This window comes from Lentinula edodes (genome assembly GCF_021015755.1).
Source record: "Lentinula edodes strain Le(Bin) 0899 ss11 chromosome Unknown C8R40scaffold_6, whole genome shotgun sequence".
NCBI lineage: Eukaryota > Fungi > Basidiomycota > Agaricomycetes > Agaricales > Omphalotaceae > Lentinula > Lentinula edodes.
This window is the reverse complement of record NW_025764312.1, coordinates 431,670-444,506: the sequence shown is the minus strand read 5'-3', so window position 1 is coordinate 444,506 and position 12,837 is coordinate 431,670. Positions and strand designations below refer to the sequence as shown.

The 12,837-nt window shown below is 43.1% G+C and overlaps 3 protein-coding genes across 3 annotated transcripts; 1 reads left to right on the top strand and 2 right to left on the bottom strand.

The window, feature by feature from the left end:
- Positions 1-3,905: 3,905 nt before the first annotated feature.
- Positions 3,906-5,182, bottom strand: C8R40DRAFT_1167280 (uncharacterized protein; the record flags this gene model as incomplete). Its single annotated transcript, XM_046230986.1, has 4 exons — positions 3,906-3,968; positions 4,020-4,477; positions 4,535-4,979; positions 5,039-5,182. 4 exons carry the CDS (start codon positions 5,180-5,182, stop codon positions 3,906-3,908), a joined length of 1,110 nt encoding a protein of 369 aa, XP_046089644.1.
- A 646-nt stretch (positions 5,183-5,828) lies between these two features.
- C8R40DRAFT_1066987 (uncharacterized protein) lies at positions 5,829-8,175 on the bottom strand (the record flags this gene model as incomplete). Its single annotated transcript, XM_046225848.1, is given in 11 exon segments — positions 5,829-5,906; positions 5,962-6,059; positions 6,079-6,262; positions 6,576-6,905; positions 6,959-6,976; positions 7,014-7,163; positions 7,211-7,289; positions 7,409-7,529; positions 7,569-7,730; positions 7,781-7,891; positions 7,983-8,175. 11 exon segments carry the CDS (start codon positions 8,173-8,175, stop codon positions 5,829-5,831), a joined length of 1,524 nt encoding a protein of 507 aa, XP_046089643.1.
- Positions 8,176-8,487: 312 nt separating this feature from the next.
- C8R40DRAFT_1090056 (putative thioredoxin-like 4A) lies at positions 8,488-9,104 on the top strand (the record flags this gene model as incomplete). The annotated part of the gene is made up of 5 exons (XM_046227461.1): positions 8,488-8,589; positions 8,727-8,800; positions 8,859-8,886; positions 8,937-9,021; positions 9,065-9,104. Coding segments are annotated over 5 exons (294 nt in total), but the record flags the coding sequence as incomplete, so codon positions are not given.
- Between the last annotated feature and the right edge of the window lie 3,733 nt (positions 9,105-12,837).

The following is a 12,837-nucleotide window of genomic DNA, read 5'->3' as shown; positions in this document are numbered from 1 at the left end:
CTACTTACATTGTAGTCAGTGACTTTCAAAGCACTGGTCAATGTCATCCGGCTATTACATAAGAATGCCCCACATATTCAATCTCTCAGATTGATTCTTTCATCTCCTCATGTGGAAGGAGAACACATCATGTTACAAGAACTTTTCAATGATATCAAAATCACTTTTCTTTGCCTGCAGGAGTTTGTTATTGAAGATGCTCCAGTGGATATTGATGATTTCTTGCAACGGCATCCGAATATAATAAGAATGACATTTATGCCTTCATGGCAAGTCTATAATGCTGAGAGTGTGTTGCGGGACATCAAAATCATTCCAAATCTACAATCCTTCACGGGGACTGGCAATGTTGCTGCATCTGCATGCAATTCACATAGACCACTTGTTTACTTAGGTCTTCGTGAACACAGACCTTCTGATGTAAAAATGATCCAGCTTCTCAATGGCATTCATCATACACCCACATTAATAAACATATCACTTATGGTCAACTGGGAGAGTGGTTATGAACTGAATGAATTGCGCAACTTCATTACTGCATGTCCTCAACTGAGAATACTCAAATGTTGTATTCAACAGACAGGGGAAAATGTGAGTACCATTACTTCTAATTAAGCACTTCTTATGACCATTGGTTAGCAATCACTCATTACAGATATCTATGATGTGATACTTTCAAACACCCCAAATCTATCCTATCTGTGTATCTATATTTCTGAAGATGTAAATGATTATCGGGACATTTTGAGCTATCACAACTTAGCAATCAATGACATAATCAGTCATACACAGTATAACAGATCACTGGATGTGGAGATATATTCTCGATATTATGGAAAAGAATGCCTTCTCAAATTGACATTTCATGTCTGAGGTTATACTCAGTTGTTGTGGATCTATCAGCATTAGATAATATATAATGTACAGTCATGATAGTGGGCAAAAATTCTGATCTCAAGATTTGGTGTATATGTTAGTACTCAAGTTCCAAAGACTTCACTGTACCACCATTCCTATCCATATATGCTGTCCCCATATGCCTTGTACTGGACAGTAGATATAACTTACACATTACACTATTTTGAATCCATCAGTTGCTTTACCATCAAATGTTGTTGCCAACTTCAAATGATGCGTGCCGCTGCATCTACCCAAGCCCAGAAAGCGCAATCTGCAAGAACAGCAGCAGATTATACCACCTCCGTGCTCTGCCATCCCAGGGTTAGGCCCTGGTAGTGTGTCTCTTTCAGTACCATCCTCTGGGATGAATAATTCGAAGTTAACCAATTACGTTAGTAGATTGAGAGCTTTCTCTGCACCAGGTTCATTTACCCCGCTCTCTCAGAGCGTAGCTTCAGGGGGCTGGATATCGATTTACTCTCGCACTTCGTCTCTGCCTCTTACTGTACCTTTGGAGCCACATCACATGCCACATTCAGCTCACTGACATCATCCTCTCTCTCCATCTGAAGACTATCGTACCTCTTCCTTGTACAACTATCCATCACAAGCAGAATCATTGATGCATCATAACTACAGTTACCAAAATACATCTGGTAGCCAGTGGTTCCCTTCCAACGGGAATTTATTGACTTCTCACAATAGTAGCTTGTCGTCCTTTCTTAACCCTTCTAATGGCTCTAATGCCTACAACCAGAACACTTGTCCTACGCTGACCATCAATACTGCTTTTCATTCAGGCAGCAGCTATAGCTCGCCCTTTTCCTCAATCCCTCTACACTTCTCAGAGCAACCGCACTCGGCATCCTTGTTGTCACCCGAAGAGCACTCTTGTTCACAGTCTGGATATCCGATAACATACGATGAGTATGCGACTTCTTCTAGACCTAATTCGAGTCACAGACAAATTTTTCCCCCAGCCCAAGGCTTTCCCGGTTACCTTATCACTCGACTAACACCTCTACTATGATGGTAAGGCATCATCGCAGACATTCACAAGTCATGAGCCCTTATCCATCTCCTTATGATGGCGGTGGCTCGTCTTCTAGTGGGTCATTGACTGAACACCAACATCCTTCTAGCTCTCCACAACCTGAGATGCATCATGGGCACCCAAACACCCATAATGGCCAATATCAGACTCATCATAACAAAATGCCATCATCTCTTTCTTGTGCTCGAAGCATGATGCAGCTTTCTTCTGATATTCATACCATAACGTACCGTCAGAATTCGCATCGATCTCAGTATCCTCTCTCACAAGTGTGCCATCTTCATCGTCAATCTCATCTATGGCATCTATCGACGATACATACAGTAGGCATAGCACGAGCAGCCTCATCAATGAGTGTTGCAAGTTCCTTGTCTCAAGTGAATACCCCCTCCCCCCCCAAAGGATGACGGGGCAAGCACCTATGAAGTTAGTATCTCAGGTGCAGGGATGGGCGGAGACACTGCCATAGTAAGAGGCTACAATCAGAACTACAGCTTTGTTTCAATGGACAATCATGAACTTCAATCAGGATACGGAAAAAAGACGTAATACCGCTGTTTCTAATGCAACTTCGTGCATGCCATGCTAATTTTTGTTTGTCGATGAGGATTTCTATCCTGAAGACGGTTCTGAAAACTTTTCTCAAATTTAGAACATCATGTTGAGGTACAGCGTCTTTTGCATTTGAACCTCATTGTTGGTGTTTTCCCTGATTATACGTGCCCTGCTATTGTGCTCCATATCTTGTTTTTGCTATCACTTAATGGACTTTCTGCCTACCTAAGCTGCTTAACTTACCTCCCTGTATGCGTTTGCCAGTATACATACCGTACGTGCTCAAAATTGTTCTTGTATTTTTATCACCATTTGTTGCCATTTTCGAGACTCATCGAGTTTGTGCGTTATTGATCAATCGTCTGTTGGAAATGTTCCATGGAAACAATCTGCTATCTCGCTGGGAAGTTCTGTGATGAGCTCATACTCAAGTTCAGCATTCAATATCATGTGTGATGAGCTCATACTCAAGTTCAGCATTCAATATCATGTGTGATGAGCTCATACTCAAGTTCAGCATTCAATATCATGGCAGCTATCGCAGCACATTATAGCTGAGTTTGAGGTGAACTCGAGTATGTTGTGCACCTCATTTATTCACCAACCATACAGTAGATGAATTTTACCACAACATTTACCTCTGTTTAGTTGGTTCACCATCAACAGTTTGCTGGGAGAGAAAGACAATCAGCGAGCCAGTGCTGTTCTACCTACTCCTATTCCATAATTGATCGGTTATCATCCTTCCCATTTATTGATAAACAGAACTCTCATGAAGAAAAACCTTAACCAGCATGGACACAGAAAAAATGATGGTGAGGTAGATCATTATTTTGCATCATTCAGCAAAAAGAGAATGAGAAAGCGTCATATTCTAGCTTATCAACCAGCGTTCAGCATTGTCTTTACCCGAGCTACATTTTTTCGGATTATCTTGACTTGGTTTAATTCTGAATTATTCAACTTTAAAGAAATCATTTGAAAATATTCAGCTACATCATTTCATTATTACACTGCTTCTCCATTTCTTAGCCTTAGGCTTGTCCAATGAACACTGTTGATGTTCCTGATAGCAACGTGCACAGCACATCTTGTTGTTCAAACGAAAACATTTCGAGTTGACTTGTGAACAAGATGAACACGAAGGCGCTGAATAACAAACAAAGAATATTCTTCAATCAGACACATAGAACTGTATCTGAGAACATACAATTAGTTTGACCAGTTCCAATCAAAGTCCCGCCTTCACATCTCACAAAATCATCGAATGCTTCATCGTCGTTGTCAATTGCTCTTTTCTTGGGTCGTGCCTTTGATTGCAACATTGGGGATGGCATTTGAATATCATCAATCTAGTGTATAAGTATAATGTCTAGTTGAGACCAATAAACATAACTCAAAGAATGAAAATACCAATGTCTGAGGCTGCGAAAGTAGTTGCCTGCAACAACTGCGGCTGCTATAAGTGAATGAATACAGTGTTATCTGCTTCAAAGGAGTGATCACCAACTTTCTTATTTGACGAAGTCTTCCCTGACAAATCGGGATCGACCATAGTGCTTTTAGTAGTGGGAAGCGTGGTGCGTTTCGTAGTGACCAGCCCAGTGCGTTTCATAGTGGAAGTCGTAGTGCGTTTGGCGGTGAGAGACGAAGTGCGTCTGGAAGTAGGAGACCTAGCGCGTTTGGAAGCGGGAGACCTAGCGCGTCTGGAAGTAGGAGACGTAGCGCGTCTGGAAGTAGGAGACATAGCCCGTTTGGTAGTGGGAAGCGTAGCCGGTTTTGTAACGGAACGCGTCACCGGTTTTGCAGCGGAAGGAGTAGCTTGTTTCATAACGGGAAGTGTAGCCCGTTTTGTAGGAGATCGGATGACTATATCAGCGTTATCAGAAGCTTGCCAAGAGGTGCATTCTGACGTCGTGGAAGGTCGAGGTTCAGGAATATCTGTAGAATCCATCATTTTGGGTATCCCTGTTGAATTAAAAGCTCCTTAATGACGAAGAGAAGAAAGACTACCGATTCTCATACCGGTAAATGATGATGGAAAATTTCGCACTGAACCAAATGAAGACTTGGAGATAATATCGAAAGTCGGATCGAACAAAGTGATGGGAGCAGGGTCTTCCTGTAGCGGAGGCTGATTGCGAAGTTTTTGCCACTCTTCTTCAGTAGGATAGTCGAACACAAGCAGCTCAGTATTGAGGAATGTATGAGCTTCTGCAAGCATGATACGGTTCTCCTCCTCCTCCCTCAGCTTTCTGCGATGCTCTTCCTCGGCTTGCCATATCTTCTTACGTTCCAATGCAGCGCGTTTCCATCGTGGATCAAGCCAAGCCTGGTCCCAAGTCCAATGTGTTTTCTCGAGCATAAAGTTATCCGCTGTAATCAGAGCATCCTTTAGATAGACTGATTCAATGTACAACGATGTATCGCGCTCTTTGCTCAATATACGATGGATACCTCTATAACGTGCCTGAAAAGATAGAATATAATGAGTGATAATTATTTGTATGTTGTACCTAAATTTCTTACAACAGCAATAGCAAACTCTTTTGCCCATGATTGTAATGCGAGATCGTTTAACTGGTCAAGTTCCTGAATCTTGGCCACCACGGCAATAACCGTTGATCCAGTGTCTGTGATGAGCTTGATCATGGCTTCAGAGAGAGGACGCATTGTTGATCAATGGTGGGTGGACACAGAAGAGTTTCAGATTCACTCGACATTAAATAACAATCCATGGTGATAAGTTGGTTTCCGCGATTACGGCAAAATGGTACATGCACTAGTGCGATCTGCGAGCATTACGTGAAATCAATCCATTGTGGAATCATTCGAAGATCATTGGAGGGATCACGACAGGCCTCGTTCTTGCAACAGGTTTCCGAGTCAGGCTATGTCAATGGAAGCTTATTATGACTGCATGGTATACAGACCGAGTTCCGCGGCAGTAGACGCAATGTCTTGAGGGAAAGGTCAAGTAAAACTGCTTTGTGGACGTGCGACTCGACACAGAATTCACATTATGCTGTGACATTTTGTCCTTGAAGTATCTTGGTTATATACGGCTGTCACTGCACTAATGTTGATGAGAACTAACTCTGAGTCTCCACTCTTTCCGGACACTTTTTCAACATAACGAAAGTAGATCTGTAAGTTAGAGCAAATTGTGAAGACGTCGAAAGCAATTGGAGATGATACAAGTTCAAGAATTAGAGCACACTATCATCCCTCCATATCGTCGTCAGTATCAGACAAAACTTCTTTGCTTTTACTACAAATGTCGTCAGCAACCGAAAAAAAGTTCCACTCCAGCAACTACTTACAACTGCTTTTTACGTTGAGGACCTGTCTGCACTTCGTCTTCATTATGGTCTCCGACAACCCGTTTTTTCGTGGGCTTTGCAAAAAAAAAGTCAATAAACGCGGTCCGTTCTTAGATGGCAAATACACACCTTCTTTGTAGGCCTCTCAGCCTCATCCTCGCCTAAAAATACGGTTGCGGGCTTTTCACCTTCCTCAGTAGGTTCGCCATTGGCTTTCCTGATTTTACCTCTTCGTTGGTGCATCACCCTCGTCACCGCTACCGGTTCCATCACCTGTGGACTTTTTAGCCTTCTTCGGGCTTTTCTCCTTCTCCTCCTCACTTTCGTTCATTCGTGCCTCACGCGTCCATTCAAGAGCCTGTTCCCTAGCCAATCGCCGTTCTTGTGCCAACTTCTCGGCTTCCTTCCGAAGAGCTTCCATTTTTTCTTTCTAAGTAGAGTTGAAGTTGCGTTGTCAAAGGTTAGTTCTCAAAACTTACCGCCACCGCTTCCTGTCACTGCCTCTCTTCGAAACGAATTTGCCTGGCAGAGTCCACTCTAGCTGATTTGCAGCTAGATGCATATTCATATGTTCGCTAATCATGCGTGAGGGTTCGCTCAGTCCACTACCATTAAGCTTGCCGTCTTCGATCTCGAGCGTTTTACTGATTCTGTCAAACAGTTTCACGGGCACGCGCGCGCTCTTGGATCATCTCGCTGCTGGATATTCGGGGCCTAGGTGAGCCGCGAAGCGAAGCAAGCACCATAGTAGCTTCGAGCGACTCCTGAGGATTCGGAGCCTGCAAAACGTTGTTTAGAGTTTTGATAGCACCACCCGGCTCGTCTAGATCAATCTTAATCAGTCTGAAGAAACGAAGAAATTGCGGATTCCTACCATTGTTCATCGGCATTTGAGCAAGCCCAATTGCAGCAAGTACGTGCTTCAATTGACCTTCAGTTGCTGAGGAATAGTACGGTGTAGCAGCTAGGAAGTTGCCTTCAGCATGCAAAACCCGTCCTGCGCGTAAATGACCTTCTGTGAGAAGGGGCAAGGTATGAGCGAATTGAATGGTCCTTTCAGCAAGTTTGAGCGCCTAAAACTGAGATAAGACATTGTATATGGTAAAAATCATGCGATGGAACTCACTCGTTTCAACTCTCCTTTCTGAACGAAAGTTTCGCAGAGAGCATTTGCCGCGGACGTTTTTCTGATTGGCATTGAATGCCTTCTCGATCAATTGAGTCCCACTGAGAAATAAGCGTGCCTGCTCTTCTTCCTTGAGATGGCCGTCTTTGCTGGAATTCAGTGACTCCCAGTCAAGTAGTAGTTGTGCAGTCCAATCCGAAGGAATCTGAAAGCATTTCAGCAGATCCCACCTACGGCTAGAAATGAACGAACAAGTTCCAAGCTGCGTTCCCAGGCCACCTTGGCTTTAGCTTGATAGCGCAGAAGCATAATGCAATCCTGAGACGAGGATCTGGATGGCAATGTGGATTATATCTCAAGACTTGCTGAAAAAAAGCGCCTGAGGATAATTTCTACGCATATAGAGAATTCGGCCCTGCATAGTATTTCATTGAGGAAATTGATTCATACAGTGACTCGAAGGGAGGGACCTTACCAAGTAGCGCAACGAGTTTGGTAGGTTTCGTTGCGAGCACGTCTTTGAACGAACACAATTCCTTGTTCATGTGACCCGTGGCAAGTTGTTGGATACCTATATTGATTCTATGTGAGTAGTGTAAGCTTTAATGACCACTGGAAAACGTGCCGCGAGTTAGGAATGCGAGTTCCGTGCTGATTGCTGGTTCTCCTGACTGGCTCGCCTCCGATGCAGAAGTAGATGCAGCATTGATCAGAGACGCAGCTTCTCTATGGTATTCTTCGTTGGATTTTTGGTTGGTCATTATGTCCTCACCTGTCCTTGCAGTGAGACACAGAAAAATCTCAGGGAAAAGGTCCACAGACGAGCATTAGGTAGAATTAGCTTCGGAGCTCTCCGAGAATGATCAATTTGAATGTTTGCAAGCAAGGAGTAGATTGGAGGCAGCAATGCCGCCTTTCCGTTCATTTTGAACGCTAAGAACATGGGTCAATGACTTGTAAACCATCAAAGAAAACGACAACATACAGGCAATAGCGTTTTATGCAATCTGCTGCGCGGCCTCACAAAATCCACTTCTCCAATATTCACCAGTCAGCTTTGTCCAGACCCACACTCTACATTGGCCATCCCTCAGGAGTTCAAGAACGTCTTCTGGATTAGAATCAAGGTTGTCGAGGTCGATGGTAATAACTTCGTGACTGCCAAGTTCAATGTCGATAGATCGACCAATTGAAACGAATTCATCGTCGATGTCCATGGTTTTTTGTCATTGACAGGGCGAAAAATACGAGAGTCAGCATGTGTAGACCGTGTTTTGTGATGGTGGTTGTCTTCAAAATATTCGGGTACTAACTTCTCGACAGCCGTCGTTTAACCGGCAGGCAGGTAGCTTATCTAATCCTTTTCAAACCACTGTCTTTTACCACTAGTACCGTCTACCGCAGGGGTTACTGTCTAAACGTCTTATTTTCTTCGCCATTTACCTTCAGGTCGGCACGTCGATGAGGCTATCAAGTCCGAGGAAGATCGTGCGGCTTTCACTCAATTTGGCCACGACTGGGACAGCTAGTGTATGACTATGGATGAAACCCTGTATTCCGTCGCCGAGAAAGTACAGAACTTTGGTGTAATCTATCTATGTCATATTACAGAGGTCCCACCCTTTAACAAGGTTTGACTAATAGAAAAGCTCTGCTGATATTCTTTCTCATTCTAATGTGATACATGTATGAATTATATGATCCATGCACTGTGATGTTTTTCTATCGGTAAGCCATATCTCTCATATTTTATCGCGACTCTAGTTAGGCTGTGCTAACTTCCTGTACGCTCAGAAACAAACATATCATGATTGATTTCGGTACCGGTAACATCAATAAAATGTACGTTTCCGCCGACCTCTCAGCGGTGGTAGTGTTTGATGCTGAAGACTTGACGTAGAAATTGGGCCATGGATAATAAACAAGAAGTACGATGTTGTTAACAGCTGATTGATAATTCAACTTACGCTTTCTTCAGTTATTTAGCATTATTGAAACAGTGTATGGTGGCGCTTCGAAAGGACGAGGTTTAGTTGTTTCTCCCAAACATTCGCCTATTTCCTGTGACTACTTGCCTTTTCATTTACTGAAAATGTTTTTTTGCAGATTAATCAACTCGTTACAGATATTAATCCTACACCTCGCCCTCTACCTGCAGAACTTGCCGAAAACTTGTCCAGCCGAGTAGGTTCCTGCAGATTCCTTCTATTTGGGACTTTCTGGTTATACCACTTTCTTCCTTTCCACTTCGAACGTCGGCCATCCTTAATTCGGAAGATGGTTGGTGTTCACAAGATCTCGCCCCATATAGTCAAGGCTGAACTCTTCAAGTTACCATTCAGCTGTCATTCAAGACGATTATGAAAGATTTCAAAGAAGTACTTATAGGGCATCAACCACGATCCTGCCGCCTATGCCGCCTTCTCGTCATCTACAATCCCGTCTATGCTGCACATAGACTTTCGGTTTACAATTACTACCGTCACTACAGTCTAGATCTTATTCAAATATCTTCGCGGAAGTTTTTCCCGAAACGATGCTACCTGACCCGCATCAGATTGTCATTTGTCAAGTTCCCAATCGAACTCAGCGCAAAACATTGCAGAGTAGTATGTCCCATCTGTCAGCAACAGCGTCTTTGATGTTCATCTTACCCGATTCTTTTCCAATAAACAACTTCAAAGAGCCCGAATCATCTTTCTGATCGACAGAACATATTTTTGAAATACGTTAAGAATTGTTGGTTGTAAGTAGTTCGGTCGTTCGATTTATACAACATGTTACACTACTCTCGACGAGATCTAGTTATAAATAAATTAGCATTGATCAGTGTAGTCAACAAAGTGAATGGATATAGAGATACTCACATTAACCGAAAACTATCCAATCATTGGATTCTTCTGCATCAACTACCTTGAATTCTGCAAACGATGGTATGACAGGCATAGGAAGTGTATACGAAGGAATTCGATGCATAGGATTGGTTGGTTTCAACACAGAGCAACCCAGCAATTCCGGAACAACGTCGACAAGTTCACAGCAATTTGTCATGATTTCTTCCGGAGTAAACCACAACTGCCAATTAAGCATTATAAGGAATTCTTGTTCAATTTGATTTATGTCGTAGACATTGAACAAGCCTCCAGTCGACAACATCCAGTTCAGATTTGTCCAAGTATTCTCTTCTATAAACTACAATATAATATGAGTTTAGAATTCACCACTGATAAGACATATGAATGAAAGATACCTTTGTGCTAGTTATTGCCACTCCAATAAATATTTTGTGTTCTACCCAACGCAACCGCGGTCGAATACAAACATAACGCCTGACTCTCCGCAAATAGAGCAAAAGAAGTAACACAACAGACATTGAGAGATGTCCTTGTCGCACGATTGATTCGATGAAGTAGAAGAAAGAGATGGACGGCGCATGAGGATAGGAGTCACAAGCTTCATGTATGATTTCGTATATCACTGTTGCTATATATTCTGGAAAATATTCTGACATTAATCGCCACACAAAATTGGCATTCAGATAATGTTCGACGTACTGATGACTTTGCGTGACACTCCAACACTGATAACCCGCAGCAACAGGTCATTTGGTGCTGTTAGTTTCAACAAATTGTAACCAAAGACGTTCGACGACATCTGAGGAAAGGAATGGAATTAAAATCTTCTACACTCGCAGTGCTATGTATATGTATTATTTGAACTTGACTGGTTCGTAGAATAATTACAGTAGATAAGGAGCAATTGGAAGCTCAATTAGAAGCAACCACTCAAAGCTTAAATTACATTACCCCTGAACATTCCATTGCATTACACATTGTGTGCGTTCTGAGTATCCACACAGCACAGCTCCGAAATACATTCTGAACACCTGCTTTCGACCGCAGCATAAACGTGTGAACACCAATTGATACTCCTAAAGCCTATTAGTATATATCCTTAGCGCCAAATCACTGCCAAGCAGTTGGTAACTTATGAATTAGGGTATATCTTCACCATAATGACTCATGAGCATTGTATCAATGCTGTATATTATGACATGGCAATCGAGACTCAGTGGCTAGGCTGAATCCTGAGGCCTGATGAAACACTTTGCAACACTTGTCCGACACCTTCTGATTCTGTTTGAGCCGATGCGATTGACCATCTATTTTTTTTCACTTCCTCAAACTGGGTCTGGATTGTAGTATTACCTCTGAAACTTCAAACAAAGTCCGACTTGTACTGCATAACCTGATATAGAACACTTAGAACGTCACGGTTCTGGAAATGCACTCCGAAAAAACCGGTGGACAACAACCAGGAGTATAACCGATATTCTAAGGAAGTACAAAGGAGAAAGTGAAGCCAAAGGGACAACCGTGTGACGATGCGATACAAGACGAGTGTTTAGGCCATCGGTTGAAGGAGGGAGGAGAGATTGTGTTGCGAGTTGCCGTTGAAGTTGTCGGACTAGTTGTCGAAGGACTCTCAGCAGTGTGACCTTGGAACTTATGAAATACAGCGAGTTTCGGAGGGAAGGCTTGACGACATCGACCACATCACGCGCAACAGATCTTCGGGTGAGCAACATTATACTGTCAATATACCAAGATTCAGAGATTGGACTACTTCATTTTTTGGGTACGATGCACAATCAAACTGCACACTATTTTTTGTTTTGGGACAAGTTTGGGACATGTTGAACGATTCCGAATAGCATGAAAGCAGGGTTTGAAGTAGTACGGAGACAACTTGAATCATTTGGAAGCCGGATTGAGATAGTAGGGAGGCGTGTCGAAAACTTGTGAGTCTCATCAAAGCACGGTTGAGTTGGGCAGAAGTACAGTGAGGAAGGCGTGTCGAAAACTACTGAATCCTGTGAAAATGGGGTTTGAGATGTATTAAAGACCTGGAGTATTGGAATATGTGTGGGACAAGCATGCGATGCGTTGAAAGACACAGGATATATATTGGAAGTCAAAACTTGTAACAAGGACCTGAGGAATAACAGCACCTCGTAGAATGAGACAGGAACAAAAAGGAAATAGAAACCATACCGATCGAGAATATCTATTCAGGATAAGAGGAAAGACAGGGACCAATCCCAATCCACACACCATAGTTAGGCCACTTAGTGGGCAATATAGACCTGAAGTCCACAGGACGACGGGACCTAACAGGTGGAAGATCGGGATTGACCAAAAAGAAAGAGAGGAAAAGGAATGCGTTTTATAGTCCAGCAAAGTTTGGACTCATCAACAAAACAACGCGAACGCGAACGTGATCTGTTACTACTCGTGCTTGTCATGTGGTCGGTGGTCCGGTACCCGCACTGCCCTCTCTCTTGTCTGCCAAGTCGTCTCGGTGGGAGACGGTAGCACACCCTGCTCCACATTGAGCACCTGGGTCTGATCTTCATCTGATCTCCGAACCTCCAGCTTCAAGCTCACAACACTACTTGTAAGTCTGAAAATTTTGTCCCTTTTACCACGACGCTGCAAATGACAATGAATACAGATTGTTTTCTTTTACCATTGCTATCAATGAAGGCGGTGACAGCAATGACAAGCAGATTAGGAAGCTCTGGCTCATCTCTTTCAATCCCTCCAAAGACAACTCCACCTTGAGGAGTTCTCTACCACAACACCTTCAACGCCACGCCAAGTCCCACGATGAATACACCATAACCTTCATCGTCTCCATCTTTCCGTCGCTCCAACCCCCTCTCCAAACTACTACGAAAGTAGTTACCGATCGATGGCTTTGCGCAGAAACACGATTCCTCATATTTGATATCGCTGTAAAACTTTCGGGACATAACAAGGGTTCACCTGGTTCTCATTCATGTCAACATGTATATTCCTGCTGAAGAGATAACCTTC